We start from the raw sequence: 19,936 nt of genomic DNA, 5'->3' as shown, positions 1-19,936 counted from the left end.
GTGTATTAAGTAGAGTCCCGTAAAAATGGTTTTATTTTTCCTTAAATTTCGTTTTGAAAAAATCAAATTTCGGTTTTATTTCGCTGTTTTGGTTTTTCATGTTTACTTTAACTTTTGAGAATGGTTTTATGACCTACAAGTTTTGCTTGGCTAAATAATAGTGGCACGGCGTATACTCGTATACTGCACTCTAAAGTCAACACTATTGGCAAATAAAAATTGTAGGCTTGAAACAGCTCGGCACGGCCCGGTGCCGCCTAGCGCGCTGCCTCGGCACGGCCCGGTGTCGCCTAGCGCGCTGCCTCGGCACGGCCCGGTGTCGCCTAGCGCGCTGCCTCGGCACGGCATGTCTCAACTTAGTATTCTTTTAATATTTCTTGCTGCTGTTCTTTGTCCCGTTGACGCCGTATTCACTTGCTCTGCGGTCGTATTGCATTTGCTGAGAAGTGTAGTTACGGCAGTTAAAGGTCACTGATTTTGCTTATCAATCGGCGTAGTGCCATGTGTTCATGTTTACGAGTAGTAGAGGTGTAAAAGTAACGAAAAAAAGTGTACCCGTATGTATTCGTTACTATAACAATTAGTACTCGTTACTATCGTGTCGCTACGTTACTCGTTACTTCTGATACCGCATAACATGCAATGTTATGTTGCAGCAACGAATCGAGTCGTATTGCGTACGCGTACAGTATGACGTCACGTAAATAATAATAAATAGAATATAAACAATTAACAATATTTGATAATTAACAGTTTTTGTTAACCAAGAAACAATTAAATCTCATTAGAGAGGTTTTATTATATTATCTCTTTTAAGATAAAAACAACAAAAAACGTGAAAATACGCGATAATAAATAACAAAAACATACATATTTCTAATTTGTAAAAAATACTTTCTTATAAACAGTAAAAAACTTGGACGACAAATTTCCATATTATACTTAATAAACAAACATCGTTCTTTGTAACGTAAATTCATCGATACGAAAAATGCGAGTAACGAAATCCAGCCGTGTGTAACGTTTCGTTACTCGATACTAGATGGCGCACCCGTTACTCAGTCAGTACCGAATACATACGGTTTGCTACACCTACAGCTCTAACGAGTAGGTTGCCAAGCCAGTCAAACGTAGTTGAAAGCATGAGGTTGTTAACTGAAACTGTTCAACATGAAAGGAAGAATTAAAATTTTATATTTCTCTACAAGATTAATGTGTAAATACAGCGGGTTGAAAATCATGGCAGCTATATTGTGTTGAAAACATCGCCGGTATTTTTTATTAACTTTGTGTTGATGCTCAGGTACATTTTTCTCTTTTTAATTAGTTTATGATTGCAATTACTGCTTTCGTTTCAAATTGTAATGATTACGTGACGGGAATACTGTAAATCATTATTTACTTTTATTACTACAAAGCGGCCATGTTGAAACTTAGAAAAATGGCGATGTGCTGTCAACGTCGTGTTTACTTGTTTTTCGCGATGTCTTGCATGGGTGGTCTAATTCATTATTATCAGTTTTATTTCTCGATGCTGTGCGATTTCGGTGTTTTGTCGCGAATTAAGGTAAATTGCGGTGTTATTTCGCGATATCGCGATTCGCGAAATTTCCGTGTCTCTAGTATTAAGTAACGGCTTGAGGCGACCACGTGCGTGGTTCGCCTCCTCACCTAATTCTATTCGTGCCTCGGGCGTTTTATAGCTGTATCAACGGAGCATTGTGTAAGGGCGTGTACTGTGAGTAATAAAAACCAACTAATTGAGTCACGTGTTTTGTGTTCGGGAAGGGGGGGGGGGGGGGGGCACGTGGGTCCTTAACCTGGTCAGCGGCGTGTGGGACGCCCTGAGAGCCCACTGCAGTAATTAGAAGCGTGCCCGACGCTGAGAGCGGGCTTAGTTAGGGACAGGTGTTGCGTAAAAATCAGGAGGGCTAATATCTCGCCGCACACGGGCCACGTAACGTCCTGAGTTAGAGAGTTTTCCAGCCGGGTCCACGTGCCCACTCACGTAGTGGCGCCCATTAATTTCCACCAATAATCCATCCTTAGCACCGGTACGCCCTCAAAACCTACTGTGATCGTTGGTGGTGTTGTCATGTTGTCCATAATATCTGTTTATCTTCAGCGTTGTGTTTGTATATTTTCTGCATTGTCCTGGTTTTGTTGTGTCTGCATTTACTATTACAGTTTAAACTGTCTCATCATTGTCAGCCCGCTATGTTTCTCTGTGCTATTATTTTTTTCATGACTAAATTCGTTCCACGAAATTCTTGTGCTGTGTGATATTTCAGTTTGAAAGTTTTCATCTGTGCTGTCATTGTGTTGTCCATAAAACATGTTAGGTTCATCGTTGGGTTTATCTGTTTGACATCAGCTGAGTTAGGCTTGTTTTCTGAGAGCTTATGTTTTCATTTTTATTTCTTATTTTGCAGTTATGAATTTTTCTCATGAAAAACAGTGTAATGTAGTATGTCCAAGAAATTGTATTAAATCAGTATGTGAAGTATTAAAGTTATTAAGTCCCGTTTGTTTACCACTTTTCGAAATATCTATGCATGTTCATAACTATGTTGCAATAGCATGTTTATATTCGGACATTCAGCTAAGAAAAAAAAAAACACAATCTGTACATTAACAACAAACGATGTGCACTTCAGCAAGCAATTTCCACACAGTCATTGGCAAATAAAATAATTAATAATAGATTAAGATGTTGAAAAGTCTCAAACACAGATAACCAGACCTCTTGCATAACATTAATTGTCCATAATTTTTAAGACTTATTTGGTAATAAAAATATTTTTAATTATGAAAAGCTTAAAGCACTGTAAGGTTATGTATCATCAATGGTGGTTATATTCAGGGTGAAAAAGTATACACTTTTCACCATGCAGTAAATGATTATGGAATAACCAGGAACATAATCATTTCTAATAGCTCCATATCATGGACATGAAGACATACCTACCTTCAAAGTTCTTATCATGGGCCCTTGACAATGTAGGCAAAATCCAATGCCAATAGAGACCCTTTCACTTCTTGACGTTAAGCCACTAACAAAGTGTTCTCGGCACAATCAAAAATCAAGGAATTCCTGACATGTTTTTTTAAAAAGAAATTTTGATTGCAAAGGCTATGTGTCAGATACAGTGAAACCTCGTTTATTCGTTCCCGCATTGTAGAATTTCCCGGTTTTATTGTTCAATGTCCGTGGTCCCGAAAAAATCCCGCAAGAACAATGTTAAAAAAATCCCGTTTCCATCGTTTACGAATATTTTTTAACCCGGTTTAACGGGTTGAACTTTGAATGTGAAATCGGTAAAAAGCCTGTAAATTCCCGAGAAATATTCCAGTTTACGCGCCTGTAAATTCCCGAGAAATATTCCAGTTTACGCGTGTCTACACGACACGCAATACCAATATTTACATATGGCGGCCATTACTAAAAGAAAACGAATAAAGTGAGCATGACGCTGTTGCTAACAGGTTCACCAACTTCGATAAAACAACAGACGAAAGCTAACGCTCGCACGATAGTTCTTGCTTTGTGCGATAATCGACACAACAATATAACCGTGGTCGATATACTGTACATACTAGCCCAACGTAAACACGTTGCTATTTAGCGGCAGTGAAATCCTGCGAGAAACATAGACGAAATTGTTCTTCCTAGCGTTTCCGTGGCCGGCCGTATATGCGCGAGATTTTCTTTGTTTACGGTAAATTAGCTTTACGCATTTAACTCTAATGAAAGCGCTATGGTATTCCTCCATCGACTCTTAATTCTATCTTCGCTAGAAAAAATTAGGTTCGGAAACAAGCAAGTCAGTTCGGCCAGTCTTCAAAAAAACGGAAAATGGCAAGACAGTCAAAATACAGTGAGCTTGAGAAAGTTTTGTTTTCTTGGTTCCAGCAAGTTCGGGCATCAAACATCCCAGTGGATGGCACATTTTGTTCATTTAAAAAAATTAAGGAAGTAGTGAAACCCCTTATTTACGTTACCGTTATTTACTTTTTCCCGTTATTTGCACTCTATTCTTCAGGTCCCGTTTGGTTCCCATTTAATCCAATACAATACTTTCACGCGAATTAAGTCTCAAAAATCTAATCCATCCCGCTATTTACATCACGTAACAACGATAGTAGGCCTAAAAACATTGTGAAAAACGAACTTTTATAGTCGGCAGTGAACATTTTAAATCGCAAAATAAACATATTTTATAACATGAAAAGTTGCTTTTATTTCTAAACATATAATAATTTAAGCCTAGGCGTGTAAAAGTCCGAGTAATTATAGCAGGAGGCAATCTAAAATGTACTCGGGAAAAACGTAAACTCACAAATGTATAAACGTTCTGTTACTATATTTATGTCACAACTTAGCCGAAATACTGGTACGAGACATAAACCTCACTAAATAAAATGAGCGGAGTCTTGGTAACTGTTTTAAACGTATTTTATAATTTCGGAAGTATTGTACAGTTGACGCATATTTTTTAAACTAACAATTTATATCTGGGGATCGTAAATAATTAATTATTGGTATCAAGAAATCAAGGTGAACGTAAACTTGAACACGTCACGGCAGCGAGAAAACTGGTGCGTATACCAATAAACTGGTATTAGAGCTGGACAAAACTGGTACACGGGAGGTGGAGCTTATATTTTTTTCCGCTAAGCTCGCATCTATTGGCTGACTGCTGATGGAACGTCACGAGTCTGGGCGGAGCGTTGAGTGAGTTATACTGCGCATGCGCAGCTCAGACAACAGAGAGAGCCAGCCGGCGGGTACGTCGCGCCATAACAGCTGATTGAGTACGATGACCTATCTCCGCGCACGGCGCGCTATTGACGGTAAATGTCCAATTTGCGGCCCTTTTATTTAAAATTTTTTTACTGTGGTGCAATGCGTATGTGTAATGTAGCCCGCATTTGTTATGAACGCTGCAGGATGCGACTGTATTTTAATTAACTTTAACGTATTTCTTACTTTTCCCTTTATTTACACTTTCCCGCTTTTTACACTTTTTTACTTTGTCCCCATGAAAAGTGTATATACAGTGTGCTCCTGGTGTCAGTTTATGGAAATACCTAACTGATTCACTGAAAGTTTTTACAATAGTACATACATTGTGCATTTGGTAACTTTAGAGTGTGTTCCCACATTGTAGGATTTCCTGGATTATCCGTTTTTTACTCATGGTCCATTGGAAAACGGATAATCAGGGTTTCACTGTATCTGTAGCACACAAGCATTTTAATAAACCCTAGTCCTAAACTGTCAAAGCGGTTTCGTGAAACAACTGACAAATGCATGTTCCTATAAAACTATTTTAAGTATAAAAATCCAGTTTATAAGCTTGAATTTTTAAGTTACTGGAATAATTTCATCACAGTGTTTTTTATGTACAGTGGAAACTCATTATAAAAGTATCTCACTTTAAAGCATATTACTGTTTAAGTATATGCTTTCAGAGCCATACAAGATTTTGTACATTTAGTCATGGGCCGGCGCATCCATATAGGCGAACTAGGCAACCGCCCTAGGGCGCCAAGTAGCTGGGGGCGGAGCAGCAAGACACATAACGACTGATAATATAACATGTTTACCTAACGATTATTGAAACTAGATGAAAATGGGATTTTTGTAACAGTTTGGAATGTTTATATTGATATAAGTAAAAAAGGAAGAAAAAAAAACACAACACAAGCCTGCTTACATTTGATTGTTGACAAAATATTAGGCTTACGTGATGTATTTTGAGGCAAGGACAATTTTTTTTTGGGGTGTCCGACCGGGGGGGGGGGGGGGGGGGGGGGGGGCGCATTAAGGTTTTTCCGCCTAGGGCGCCAATTTACCCCTTGTACCGGCCCTGCATTTAGTAACAGTTCAGTGTGAAGAACGGGCCAGGAGGAATCTGCACCTGGGTGTTGTTGACCGGACTGCCCAGGTAGGACACGAACACCCGCGGGTTGAGGGGCCGGGACGGCGTGGAGGCGGGCGAGCGCAGGTTCGCCCGCACGGGGACGGACGTGGCCCAGTAGGTGAAGGCCCTGACGGTGACGACCAGCCACGAGTAGGGCCGCACCTCCGCCGCCCGCCAGTAGCTCAGCTCCGGCACCGAGGTCACGTTCTGCACACCCCGGGGTTCCACTCACACCTCACACCCTTCAAGACCAACACTCGCACATGTAATAGTAGAGAAATACATGGATCGCCAGGAGGAAGTTGTGTTGCTAAGGTTGGCAAGAAAGACAGTGAAAAAAGATGGAAGCCAACAAGGAAGTGTGCTTTATATCATTGTATCAAATATCCAGTGTAATCTAAATAAAGAAGTAGTGAACAAAGAATGAGGTCTCTTTTTAATAAAATGGAAGTACAATTGTAAACATAACAACACAGTCATTGTCAATGTAATTTATAAAATGACCCATAATACCATATCTAGTCCAAATAATAGAAATTGTGGAATTGTGTACAAAACAATTAACAGGATTTATAATTTTGGGTTGTAGAATAATTATAACATGGCATGAAACAAAATTCACTACCTCACATAGTGATAATAGTGAATTACACACACAGTAATTCAAAACACTGAAATCTGTGTTTTATCGGTCCTAACTATTATACAATAAGCCTTAAAATTGATGATATAGATGAAGGGTAAGAGGTGGCAGAGAGGAAAGTGACACAAATGAGGGATCAACATTTTGTTGAGAGTCAGTAAAATAGTTAGCACTTTTCTGAAAGACCTTTACTCTTAAATACACCTTTTTCAGAAACAGTTAATGGATTTCCAATACCATAAATAAGCATGGGGTGGCTGTTATATGAAAGCATTCTTTTCTAATTGAGAGAAATGTGTGTCGTGTGATGCTACTTTGACCCACATCTACCGCAAATAAAAATTATACTGCTGTCTGATCACTACTGTCTGCAAACTCTGCCTTATTTAGTGCATTTTCCTGGGAGGTGTTGGGGGAAAGGCTTGACTGGTTCTGAGGGAATATTCCCAGCAGGAAATGCCTTGCAGGTGGTGGTCCGGGTATCTCGTTGGGTCATCGACTGTCCCGGGGTTCTGACTTGGTTCACATTGAGGCGATCCCTGGACGTGTTGTCTGTAGGGGGTCGGAGTTGTATCGGCGCTGGGAAGAAGATAAGGGAATAGCTAGGAGTGGCGCCATGCTTTCAGATTGTCTCTGCAACTGCTCGATCCTGGGCCTTAGTGAATACAGAAGGAATCCCCTTCTATAGGTGTTAATTCTCTGTGGTTGCCATAAGGAGATGTCACGACCTTTACAAAAGAAAGGCATGGACAGTGGATACTCACTATCTGACACATGTATCTCTAGAAGCTGCCTCTGGAGGATTGGTCTCACCTAGTGAGGCTGCTGGCGTGCCGGAAGAACCCCCGTTTCGCTTCATATGATAAACACTCTCAGAAGTAATATTCGAAAATGCATTACTGATGTGTGCGACACAATAGCGTGACAGTCTTACCTTACAAGATACATCTGACTGAAATGAATTTCACTACTTCTACCAGGTTGCAAGACTACGGCGGGCGATCGTAACGACGGCCTGAACTCAGGCAGGTCCTGCTCGGCTGTCTGGCTACTATACCCGTGTCCATCGGTCGCCTGGCACGCGGGCGTAGCCAGATGTTCTTCAGTGACCAATGGGATAAGGCTAACCTCGGAAGCTGGTGGAGGTTCAGTACAGTGAGTGGGCTTGGTTGCTGTTTGGAGTTTACTCCAGGTGCTCTCCAGACAACCAATGTCCTATGCTGGGCTCAGTTACACTTTGATATCCTCCCCTGAGGGCTTGACGTAGTGAAGGAGGTCGATGGGTTTCTCCACATCGCTGGCTGTTTCCTGGATCCTGAGCTGGAGTATTATCGTGGGTAGTCCAACATCCAGGTGGGGGGAGAGGGGACCTTTTTGCAAGTGGCCAGTCAAGAGGTCTCAAGCCTTCTCTGCGGCCTTCAAAGTTGTTGTCCCAGGCAACGAGGTCGCTGGGTTTACACGCGGGCAAACTCATCGTCCACCTCAGCGTGAACATGTTTTTATGAGAGAAAGGACTGATGATTTAACAAAATAGACGTGCATGGCATGCAGTCTGTTATGTGTTATGTTTCTACTAATACTGATGTCTTTTTTCATCTACAGGTACAAAAGATAATTTTGAAATAACGACCTTTCTAAAATGAACAATTATATTGTTGGGTAATCTTATATTTTTTCTCTCTCTTAATGGAGCAAGGGTAGAACATAATCTATTTTTTTTACTCACCTTTAAGAAAAACGAAACTGAGCATAATGCAAAAAAATTGCTTACATTTTAATTATATTTACAATATATCAGCTAGAGAATATAAATTCAAAATAACTATTGTAGGTTATTTAGATTTACGTATATATTTTTAAATGAAATTTGTGAAATCCTCAAAGTTAAATTTATTTAATGTATCAAGTAAACATTTCCCTACAATTAACACTATCTTACTCGTACTGCTGCTTTCCCGGTCGTAGTATAGGAAAATGCAAGTGTGCTGGTATGCTAAGATAAAAACCAGTGCAGGTAGCAGGAAGTCTAGCACAGCCAAAGAGGAGATAAAAGTACTGTTACGAATGCAGGAGACAAGGCCGCAACGCGCGCCAGTTACTGGAGCTGCCTGGCGGCCCTGCACGGTGCCAATGACGTAACGCGTGCATACCTTCGGGGGTTATAGCGGACCGGCCTCGCCCCTCCCCCCCCCCCCCCCTGCCGCTCACCCTTCTTCATCAGCGGTGTTATCTATCCCTTGGTGGCCTGAGAATTCCACGTGGAGTGGCGTAATGCCGTTATTATGGATGCTTCAAGAGTAGGGTCGGCCTGGGATGATGTTATACGTCACAACCACTCCAGTCAGATCCAGAAAGACTGCCAAAGGGTATAAAAGCGGCAATGCCGACCTCCGCAGGAGTTCGACAGTTCCAACAGGTGAGTGGAGTGAAGTGTGAGTTTGGCGAAAAGAACGAGAAACCCCCCCCCCTTGCGAGTGGCATGACGCGAAGCAACGGGACTGTGCAAGTGGCGGGAGACTGTGTGTGTGTGGACAGGTGGGAGGTAAAGGGGCGAACCACTGTTAAGCCTAGCTCCAGTGAAGAGTGTGAATTGTGGACTGGACATATAATTAGTGATTTGTGAAAGAAACAGGATCCACTGCCAGACACTCACTGGATCGCTGGTATTCTTGTGGTTCTGCTCCTCGATCTTCACTTCATAGAACACCTTGCCATAGTTGACGTTCATCACTGGGTCCCATTGTACCGAAAAGTTCTGAGAGGAACCCACAATCCTCACCGACAAGTGGTTCACGGCCTCCGGGCTGACGTTGATCTCCTCCTTCGGCAGACCAACATCTGGAACACATCACAGACACTTGTCTCTTGTTTCTTAGACACAAAACCGTTTAATGCGACCAGCTGCGTGCAACTGGCAGCTCCTTGTCGCTCACTACCATTTTTTATATTGGTTCATATGTTTAATGACTCACTAATGCGAAGCGGCACCATGCAAATCAATGCAGAAAAAGGGCCACTTGCGACAAGGTGTGGACAGCCGCACGCAGCTAGTCGCGTCTGTAGATTCCGGGCCTTAGGGCAGTTGCATGACGATGGAGAAAGCTGCACATCTACGGCACTCACCATGCAGTTTGTCAGTTCTGAATGGCCCTAGGGCGCACCCTCACACACGACACATCTACTGAAGGAGTAAAGTTAGAAACCGAAAGGCAAAATCTTGCTTTCAATATTTTTTGAACCATAACATTTTTCTATTGTTTAAATTTTCCAAACTTGGCTTTATTAAGCAAAGTATATAATTTAGTGGCACACTGTTAATAGTGACTAGCTGCTACAAGTATTTTTCTCTATGAAGTCATAAGCAAATGGAAATTACTACAACTGTAACAATACTCTCAATAGACACAACATTATGGTTTTTTTAAATCTCTTTTGTGTAATCTCTGACTTAACAAAAGCAAATTTTCAGTATTAATCATTAAAAAATATTTGTGGCATAAATCAGGTAAAACTAGTATGGCATATTTCAGTTTGTATCTGGCTCCCTTATGGCTTTGCTTTACCCACAATATTGAATTGCAGTTTTTTTTTATCAATTCCATAATTTATGAGATTTCTTTTTTAAATAAGACTATATGAATTAAGTTGTATGCATTACCTAACCATAGAAACACAGAAGATTGACTAAGTGAAGAAGACATAATGAGTTAAGTCTAGCCATTTTAATATGACCTGCCATTTTGCAAAAAGCGGATAATAGGAAGATTGTTCTCTGGAGAGATTATTACAAATTAAAGTAATGTGCAATACTTATAAAGCAAAACATTCATAGAGACGGCAATAACATATGAATAATGGCGTGAAAATTTAATCAACAAACCAATAAAAAAAATTTCTTAATAAGAGATGAAGGCAGAACATCTTTGACTTTGTAGATTTCTAATAAAAGTTAAAGGAAATTGCCAATTAATTCAAATAATTATGGAACACCCATTATTATAGTGGTCTTGAATACAAATGTTCACAAATGTAAATATTGGAACAAAAAAATACTGAATATTATATTTCTAAGATTTTTTTTTTAAAACAAAATTTGATCCATGCACATTCTTAATGTTTCAAAAGTTTTCCACTATTGTTAGAGAAAAAATTAAATATGTATATTCACTGATACAGATTAGGGGAAGTACTTATTACATTTATTTATTTATTTATTTATTTATTTATTTATCAGCATGCATACTGCCAAATAATGCTAATTAGATGGGGTTAGTAAAAACATAAAATTTAACTTGATTAAAATACAACTATTTAAAAAAAAACATAAAAATCATAAGTTTCGTTATAAAGAGAACTCTCATCTCACATGTAATCACCATATGGGTGCAGATTTTATGCTGATTTTTTGTTTAATAAAATGTACTGCTACCCATAAGCAAAAATTTCAATATTGGGTAAACAAATAATTAAAATTGCACTGTTGTGGTTGACTATATGCTTAAATAACTAACCTGTGTTGGTTTTTAATAAATATGTCATGAGTAAATATAAATTGTTTAGTTAAAATATCTCAGCAGTGAGTGTAAAGCCTCATGAATTGTGCTGTTTAAGCTATGTCTGCCACCTGTCGCCACCGCTCTGCAAGAGGGGGGTTCTAAAAATAAACCAGAGAGAGAGAGAGAGAGAAAGAGGTGAAGGGTGTGCATGTGGCCATGCAGCAGTGTTTATATCTGGCACCCTAAACAATTATCACATCTATCTCCGGCAGGTTTTTGTGTCCCAACTGTGTCTAAACGTTGTTTTTGCATGAGTTTTCCTACGCTTTCTACTGAAACATTTCAGTCATGACAAAACTGCTGTAAAGGGCATGCTTGTTTTTTATTGAAGAAACTGACAAAAAAAATTGACAACGAAATAGCCTGCGGTCTTTTCTCTCTTGGAAAACGGGGGGACAAACATGGGTATAAAAAATAACATTTTTTTCCTTGGTATTTTTTTGTTAGTGCTAGGTTCAAGGGGAAGGGGGGAGGGAGGACCATAACGGACGAAGAGGGGAAAGATGAAGGACGTGAGTGCCCTTTCTTACTTGCTCATGCGGCAATAAGCTGAGACACGAACCATAAAGAATTCACTTGTATTCTCCTGGAGACAGTTATATGGCGCGACTCATATTTGAGGGTGACGGTTACAGTGAAAATGTAACAAACTGTGGAGTCCCTCTAACAATCATAACTACCTACAGAAACTTTTTACAGTAAAAAGTCTCTATGGTTTAGCATACACTGTAATTCAGCACCAATCAAGTTGTCCACGTTTATAAGTTTTCGAGTTGATTCTGGTTGTTAGCCTTGGCTGCCAGGTAGCATTACTGCACTGCCTGCAATTTGAATTAACTCTGAGTTTATCATAACTCTCTGCTTTCATTTGAGTAGAGTGTTTATAGATTTCTAAAGGGTCACATTTCACATTTTCTAATATTTATTAACTGTTAAAACTATAGTGACAACTGAATAGGCAAAATTATTAATTTGGACTGGCCGTAGTCACGAATGTGTCAGATTAAAGAAAGGATGTCCACAGTTAGTACTTCCGTACTAGATCTAGTACTTTTATAACTTTTTTAGTGGTTTAGTACAGATCTAGTACATTTTTCTTTAATATAATAATATTATTGTAACTCCAATATGTTTTATTATTAAGCGTAATTATTTTTAAAAAACTATGGAATGTATGTGTGTGTGGTGTGATATTTAAGTTCGAGCATTGCAATGTCATAATAACTTCCTAAATTGTTAAAAACCATAACAAATTATAATTTAGTACTTTTTTTTCTAATCTAGTACTTTTTTCTCGCCTAAGTTGGTACGAAATATTTTTTCCTTGTGGACACCCTGGATTAAAGTCGTCAAGCTTCAACATTCCCTTGCCACGTGAGCAGTGGCGAGACGAGGTCCTCACCGGGGTAGGTGTGCAGGGCCGGGTCCCGTACCGCGACCATGCTCAGCCCCGACAGGCTCATGCCGCTGATCACGGCCGTGTTCTGGGCGGCCAGGTCGCCGATGACGGCGTTGCGGTCGTCCTGCAGCCACAGCAGGTGGTCGCTGAAGTAGCACAGGGGACCTGCGGACCCAGCAGCGCCGACTGCACGTGGCGGACACTCGCAAGACTTCTTTGCATGTTTGTGTTTCAGTCCGATAAAACCATTCATGAACCACGAACCAAACAAATAATGAAATTCCTTATTATAATTTTTTTTTAACATTATGAAGAGAACAAATTCTTTAATTTCCAAGTTAGCGATCCTATTGCACATAATTAATGCAGAAAGAATAAAGACAAATGAAAATATAAGACAATATTGTTATTTATGTATTGAAACACATGCCATGTTACAATTTCTATAAACTTTAACACGGTGAAATGAGTGCGTTGCAGCTATCAGAATGACGTGTGCCAACTTCAGTGCAATGACATAGCACAAGTAGTGCCAAGCAGAACTGGAAGTGCAAAGAGGGAGGGGACACCGGAGGTTTTAACCGCCCTGAAAACATTGTATTCATTGAAACATATTAAATTTTTTGATTGAAGTAAATAAACACACAGATATCAATACATTAAAAATATTTTTGATGTATACAGTTTATATTGACTTGATTTTTAACTTAAGTGGTCAAAATCAGAAGGATCAACAATCAACAGCTTTAGACTGTTATAATAAAAGCTATCTGGAAGTTAAATATAAAAGACAAACCTTCACCTGTAACTACATCCTGTATTAAATAGTGGGCAGTTACAGTTCCTCAGTCTCTTTACAAAGTTAAAGTAGTAAACCCTCACTACGTGCATAAATAGAGATTAAGTAACTGAAAATACATGTACAAGAAATATGTTTTAATATCCTAGTCTTTGTACATAATCCTAAAAATAAAGTCTTTCAGTTGTGCATATTTAAACAAAACGTTTTGCTGTAACTATTTGGGCAACTAATTATACAAGATTCATAACTAAATATCAAATCAGTATTCATCAAGCTTACAAAATAAAATCACAAATCTTGGCTTTAGACATTAATTCAAAATTTTTAAAATTTAAATTAGAGACTATCTTCTAACTTCATGCTTCCCCCATTGCCTTGGATTGTGGGGGGAAACAAGAGGATGCCACAGGACACAGGCCTAATGAGACCACAATGCCAGCGAGCGAGCGAGCGAGCAAGGTGCGGGACCTTGTATGTTGCGGTGCTGCAAGTTGGCCACCTTGGTGGGAGCGAGGAAGAGCTCGGTCCCGAGCAGCTCTGCCGTGGAGGCCTGGAACAGGGTGGATCCCTCGTAGCTGCTCACGATCCAGTACAGCCTCCGCCGGTCCACGTCCAGAGTCAGGCCCATCACTGTCGGCAACCGCACCAGTTCACAGACCCCGACACTCGGGTCTCAGTACCTTCAACAACTAACAACTACCTGTCGGGTGTAGAAGGAACTCCTCAAAGGACAGTGTTGGAGAGGTGGCCACGAGGGTGTCAGAGATAGTGGAGTCAGGAGCAACTTACAGTCTAAAACAAGCAATGACGTACAGTCAATAATAAAAGTTTCTAATAATAAGTTACTAAGTTTAAAGACAAGCTTATAAAGTGAATTGCGATAAAACCGAAATAACACCAAAAACATGTCCCTACATCACATAACCCCGAAATGCAAGATAATACACCATATTACACTGGAATGCAGTTATGTAATAGAATTATTAGTATTTAAACAAAACTTAATTCAAATCATAAAAATAAATTTAATGTTTAAAATTCAAGGACTGTCACTTCCAGACAAAAATGGAACCAAAGTGCATGGATAAGAAAAATTATTTTAATTTGTTTCATTATGCATCTCTCACTGGATCACTTTTAAACCACAAATGATCAGAATTTTATTTTTTTTTTTCTGATTGTATATGTTTTAAGACCAATTACATTAAACCCTCGATAAGTCGGACTAAAAGGGGGGAGAAGTTGTCCGAGTTATGATTTGTCCGAGTTATCGAGTGGATAATTTTAGGTTACACCCAAAGATAACTACATACCAGTGTTACGAAATAAAATATACAAAGCGGTATCAGGTTAAAGACAGTTGCAATGTAATACATAATTTATTATTCAGCGTCTTTTAAGTAAAGCACGGCAAACATTCTGCAGGGAAACACAAGTCCGTAGCTGCGTATGGCCGCTAGCAAGGTCAACTGTGAGCAGCAAGCACGAGACGGCCAGGCAAGGTCGCGCGCAAGGTCACAGTAGTCTGCTGGCGCGCTGTGCGTATCTATCAACTCAGCTGTTGCTGCGTTGCCGCCGCATGTACCTCGTACACAACACCGGGCATAAAAAATTTAAAGTTTCAAGATCTGTTTCTGTAGGCTGCTTAAGCCGTTTTCTGCTGGAAACAATTTTTTCCGAGTCACACTTGAACACAAACTGCTTAAACTTGTCTTTATTTCTTTTTATGTCCGACACTGTTTGTTTCGCGATACCGTACTCCAGACATAGATTCGCCACAGAAACACCAGACTCAAGTTTTTTTATCAATTTTAATTTTTCAGCAACAGTCAAAGTCACGCACTTTCTTTTAGGCCCCATTGTGAAATGTGAATGTTCATAACATGAAAAAATCGCAGCGTGCGGAACTAGGTAAGTGTAACGAGTGTTAACAATAAGCTAGCCGCATACTGACATGTACACCTGCTGTTTAACAGCACGTGACGCACAATAGTCCGTGCATCTGCCGCCAAGAGGGGAAGAGAAGGACGTGTTCTAGCTAGCAGCCGGCAGGCTATTACGCCACGTCTCCGTCGGCTATGACGCCACGTCTCCGCCGGCAAGGCAGCATTGTCAAGTCTCTGACATCCGAATTGCCACTTTTTTCCCCTTAAAAGAATCGGCCCATACCAGGCTGTACATATTTTGTTTTTTTTTCCACATTATTGAACACCGCCATTGCTATTGTAGTGTCTTATACGTTAAAGAAATTAATATTGTCTGTTGCAAATTTTTTAAATTTATTTATTTTTAATGGTTGTCCGACTTATCCGATGTCCGGAACATCGAGGTCCGAAAATCGAGGGTTAACTGTATTACAAATAATTTTATTGCAGAAATGCAGCATATAATTTTTTTCACTATTTGGTGAAGTAAGTTTTATAAAACAACTTTTATAAAAATAAAAACAAAAACACTGAATTCTTCTATCTTAAAACTAAAATTGGGGTAAAAATAAAACCACAAAATCTTGTATCTACTCATTACACATCAATTGAAGGTTACTCCAACAAAATTATCTGTTTTCAACAATGCACCATCAAAACATATGTTTTTGCCTGGAAATGACATTCTCCCAAATGTAGAGACAATAAAGACACATTCAGTTTAACTACCATATTTACCTAAATATAATGCTATGATTTTTACCAAAACAGTAGGAAATAAAATTGGGGGTTGCATTATAATCACACACTTGTATCTTGCCATTGGGAACGGCTTAGTTGAAAAACTTCAGGCTCTCCTGCAAACAGTGTCACTCATGCCTCTTTAGTCCGAGGCTTCCTGAACCTCTGCACAGGCGTGACAGATGAGATGCAGGATGAAGGAGGGGGTGCAATGGAGTTGGTCACAGGGTTGTTTCTGCTTCTCTTCACTGAGGCTGCTGGGGAGAACAACCCTGCCCCTCCCTCTCCCTCCCAAACGTCCACCGAACAACCTTATGTCACCTCATTCTTTGCTTCATGAACAGCTGCCTTTAAACTAGTCACAAAAATTTTTTTTTTTAAACTGTTGCTTGGTGTTTCAAAAGAAACCATGTAAATCATTCCACTGATAAAAGAGGCACCAGAAAGGGTCTAGTAAATATGTACTAAATTTAATAATTTAAATGATTTTCAAGTGCTATGTACTGGAATTGCAATTTCCAATCAATTAGGTTATAAATGCATAATCATAAAGTACGGGGACGCATAATATTCAGAGTCACATTATTTTTGGGTAAATATGGTACTTCATTTAGCAATAACTTTTGTAGTAAATTATATACTACAACTTAAAAATTTGTGTAATATAATAAATATTAATTATATGAACCATAATTAAAACTAAAATTTATTTCATATTTTAAAAACCACCTAGATATATTACCCTAAATCATAGGAAAAAATAAAATAAATAATAGTTCTCAAAAATTATGGAAAATGTAAAAAAAACTTAAAATTTTTTTGGAAAATGGTGAAGGATTCAATTAATTACGTATATATGATAAATAAAAATGTATGTCTAAATAAGTTCAAAGTACAATAGGTTACAATCTTGAAATTTCTAATTGCATCAGGAGCATTCAATCATAAAGGAGCCCATTATGCAGTTTCACCTCGCTTCCCCGAGTAGAACTCTGCCTTGTGGTATGTGTGCTTCTGCTTGCCGTTGAGCCGTAAGCACTCGACATCGTGCTCCGTGTACCAGTAGATGAAGGCATTGATAGCATCCAAATACAACTTCCTTGCCCCGATCAAGAATGGCAAACGCTCTCGCTGAGATCCATTCAGATTACTTCGAAAAACCTGGAAAATTAAACAGGAAAACTGAATCCTGCACTATCTAGTATTTAAAATTCTATTTTATCTCTAGTCAATGAGTGTTTATGAGATGTATTTGTGTTGAATGTCAATGGGTGAACACTTGTGTGCATAGTAGTATTTTGTAGCATTAGTGGTCATAACAGTAATGGTCTACTGAGAAATATGGTCTGTTGAGATATTGAAGGTGATTACTGGATATAGATGAAAACATGTGCAGTAGTAAGCCAACATCACTGTAGTAAACTGTCATATTCAAGAGAAGTCGTTATTAAATTATTAACTAAGTGCAAAAACTAAACTACAGCAATCAAACTATTAATTAATTCATTATTCAGATAACATACGTATAACACATCAGAAAAGTTAATAAAGAAACCCATCATGGCCTATGTTATAGATTATTTCAAATCTTGCGTTATTTCTGGAAACCATTTAAAATGAAAGAAAATGGCTGCACCAGGGCCTTACTAATGCGAATACATATTTTTACCACTACTTTTCTCAGGGCACCATTTATCAACTATTAATCTTTTTTTTCAGCATTCATCTTCAGGCAAGATAATTAAAAGAAGTACACATCTGCTAACATAATCAAACTCACAAAGTTACAGAAAAGACAACTTATGAATTTCAAATGCTTATTTCTCAGAATGTATCATATTACAATATCTTAAAACACACAAAACCATAAAACTTTACCACCCACTGACATGAACATGGAATATCTGTTGAGAAGATAAATTTAAAGTATGCCTGGAGACATTCTATGTATTCTGGTTGGTAAGCCTGAAAACAAAAAAAGCTAATGCTTGCTTGGTACTTTGTAAACTATGTAGGAAATAACACCGGGTTAATGTAATACCAGGTTAATGTAACATTAACATAAAACTAAATAAAAAGTGCTCGTGTGATTATGAGTTGTCTGTGTTTATATTAAAGAAATCAACAGGTTATGGGCCCAGGTGTGATAATGTTAAAATCGTTGGGATTGTTTTCAATTATGTGACAAAACGGAAAAACGTTTATTGCAAAATGGCTACATCGTCGGACGACTTCTTGCAAGTTGAAAAACTCGTTGGTCATGCAAATTTCAGTATTTGGAAATTTCAAATAACTGTGTTAATGAAAGCAGCAGACGTGTACAATGTCATTAGCGAAGAAGATGATACCGAAAAACGTGACAAGGATTGGGTAAAGAAGGACGCCAAGGCACAAAGATACATTGTTACTACTATTGACAAAGGTAACATTCAGTTTGTTATGTGTTGCACCACGGCGAAGGAAATGTTTAAAAAATTGTGTTCTATTTACGAACGAGACAGTAACCACTACAGAACTCACTACTTCAAGCATTTTTCAATTTCAAAATTAACTGTGTTGCATCAGACCTCTCAGAAATTCAAAATTTATCTGTCAAATTGAAAAGTGTAGGGCATTGTATTGATGATGAAACGATGATAGGAAAGATTTTGTCATCATTGCCGAGCAGTTACAAGTTTTTCATGACTGCCTGGGATTCAACTCCTAAGTGTGACCAGACCTAGACAAACCTTATTGCAAGGTTATTGGCAGAAGAGGAACGCACCCAGTCAAGTGGTGAGTGTGACAATGTTGCATTCAGAACTGTGAACAGGGATGTTATATGTTACAGATGTAACAATAGAGGCCACATATCCAGAAACTGTACCTTTAAATCAAAACCATGTAAAATATGTAAAAAGGACAACCATAGTGAAGAAAACTGCTACTTCAGAAACAAAGGAAACAGGGCTGGTACACGTGAAAATTTTAAAGTTGCATTTTTAACAGAATCCACCAGGAAAATCCATAAGGGAACATGGGTTCTTGACTCTGGCTGTACCTCACATATGGCCACAACCAGTCAGTTCATGTTGAATACTGAAAATGTTGACTCTGAAATCACGACATCCAAAGTTGACGAAAATCTCAGTGCAAAACTTAAGGGTGACATAGAGTATAAAGAATGTATACTTAAGGACGTGTTGTATGTTCCAGGCTTGACGAAAAATTTGATGTCTGTAAACAAAATTACAGAAAGTGGAGGCAGTGTTAACTTTGCTGAAGACAGGGTAGAGATTAATAAAAGTGGTGTCAAAATTGTAGGTGTTAAAGAAGCAAATGGACTTTATACCATAAAGCTGACACATTGTGAAAAAACATTTCTGACTGAACACAAACAAGTGACTGATGCAATGTTGTGGCACAGAAAACTGGGACATTTAAACTTTGAAAACTTGAAGAAACTGACTGACTTGTCCTTTGGACTGGAAAATCTGAATTTTAGTTCTGATACTGTCTGTTAAACTTGTTTATCATCGAAACAGACCAGAAAACCCTTTGGAGGAGAGAGAGATAGGGCAACAAGACCTCTGGAAATTGTTCATACAGATGTTTGTGGACCTCTTGATTCTACCTGGGACGGCTACAATAATTACTTTGTGACATTCCTAGATGACTATACACATTTTGCTGTGGTAACTCTGATTAAGAATAAATCTGATGTCTACCATGCCACACAATGTTTTGTGGCTGAAGCAGAATCAAAATGGAATATGAAGATACACAAGCTTCGGTGTGATATGGGAGGTGAATACAGCTCTAATGAATTCCGAAATTGGTGTCTAGAAAGGGGAATTAAGATAGATTATGCTACACCAGCTTCTCCTCAGCTAAATGGCCGCGCAGAAAGACTTAACAGGACTTTGATGGAGAAGACAAGAGCACTTCTTTTTGACTCTGGTCT

The 19,936-nt window shown here is 38.8% G+C and overlaps 1 protein-coding gene across 6 annotated transcripts in view; it reads right to left on the bottom strand.

Annotated features, from left to right (window-relative positions):
* The window catches only part of LOC134541667 (proto-oncogene tyrosine-protein kinase ROS), a 270,841-nt gene that overhangs the window by 70,249 nt on the left and 180,656 nt on the right, over window positions 1-19,936 (bottom strand). For all 6 annotated transcript variants that reach the window (XM_063385273.1, XM_063385274.1, XM_063385275.1 and 3 more), the window contains 5 exons: window positions 16,965-17,154; window positions 13,796-13,957; window positions 12,529-12,690; window positions 9,224-9,408; window positions 5,925-6,134 (listed from right to left, as the gene is read on the bottom strand). In XM_063385273.1, the coding sequence (XP_063241343.1) occupies window positions 5,925-6,134; window positions 9,224-9,408; window positions 12,529-12,690; window positions 13,796-13,957; window positions 16,965-17,154 (909 nt within the window). The remainder of the gene's footprint in view (window positions 1-5,924; window positions 6,135-9,223; window positions 9,409-12,528; window positions 12,691-13,795; window positions 13,958-16,964; window positions 17,155-19,936) is intronic.

The sequence above is a fragment of the Bacillus rossius genome (genome assembly GCF_032445375.1).
Source record: "Bacillus rossius redtenbacheri isolate Brsri chromosome 4 unlocalized genomic scaffold, Brsri_v3 Brsri_v3_scf4_1, whole genome shotgun sequence".
NCBI classification, from domain to species: domain Eukaryota; kingdom Metazoa; phylum Arthropoda; class Insecta; order Phasmatodea; family Bacillidae; genus Bacillus; species Bacillus rossius.
This window is presented reverse-complemented; position numbering and strand designations above follow the sequence as displayed.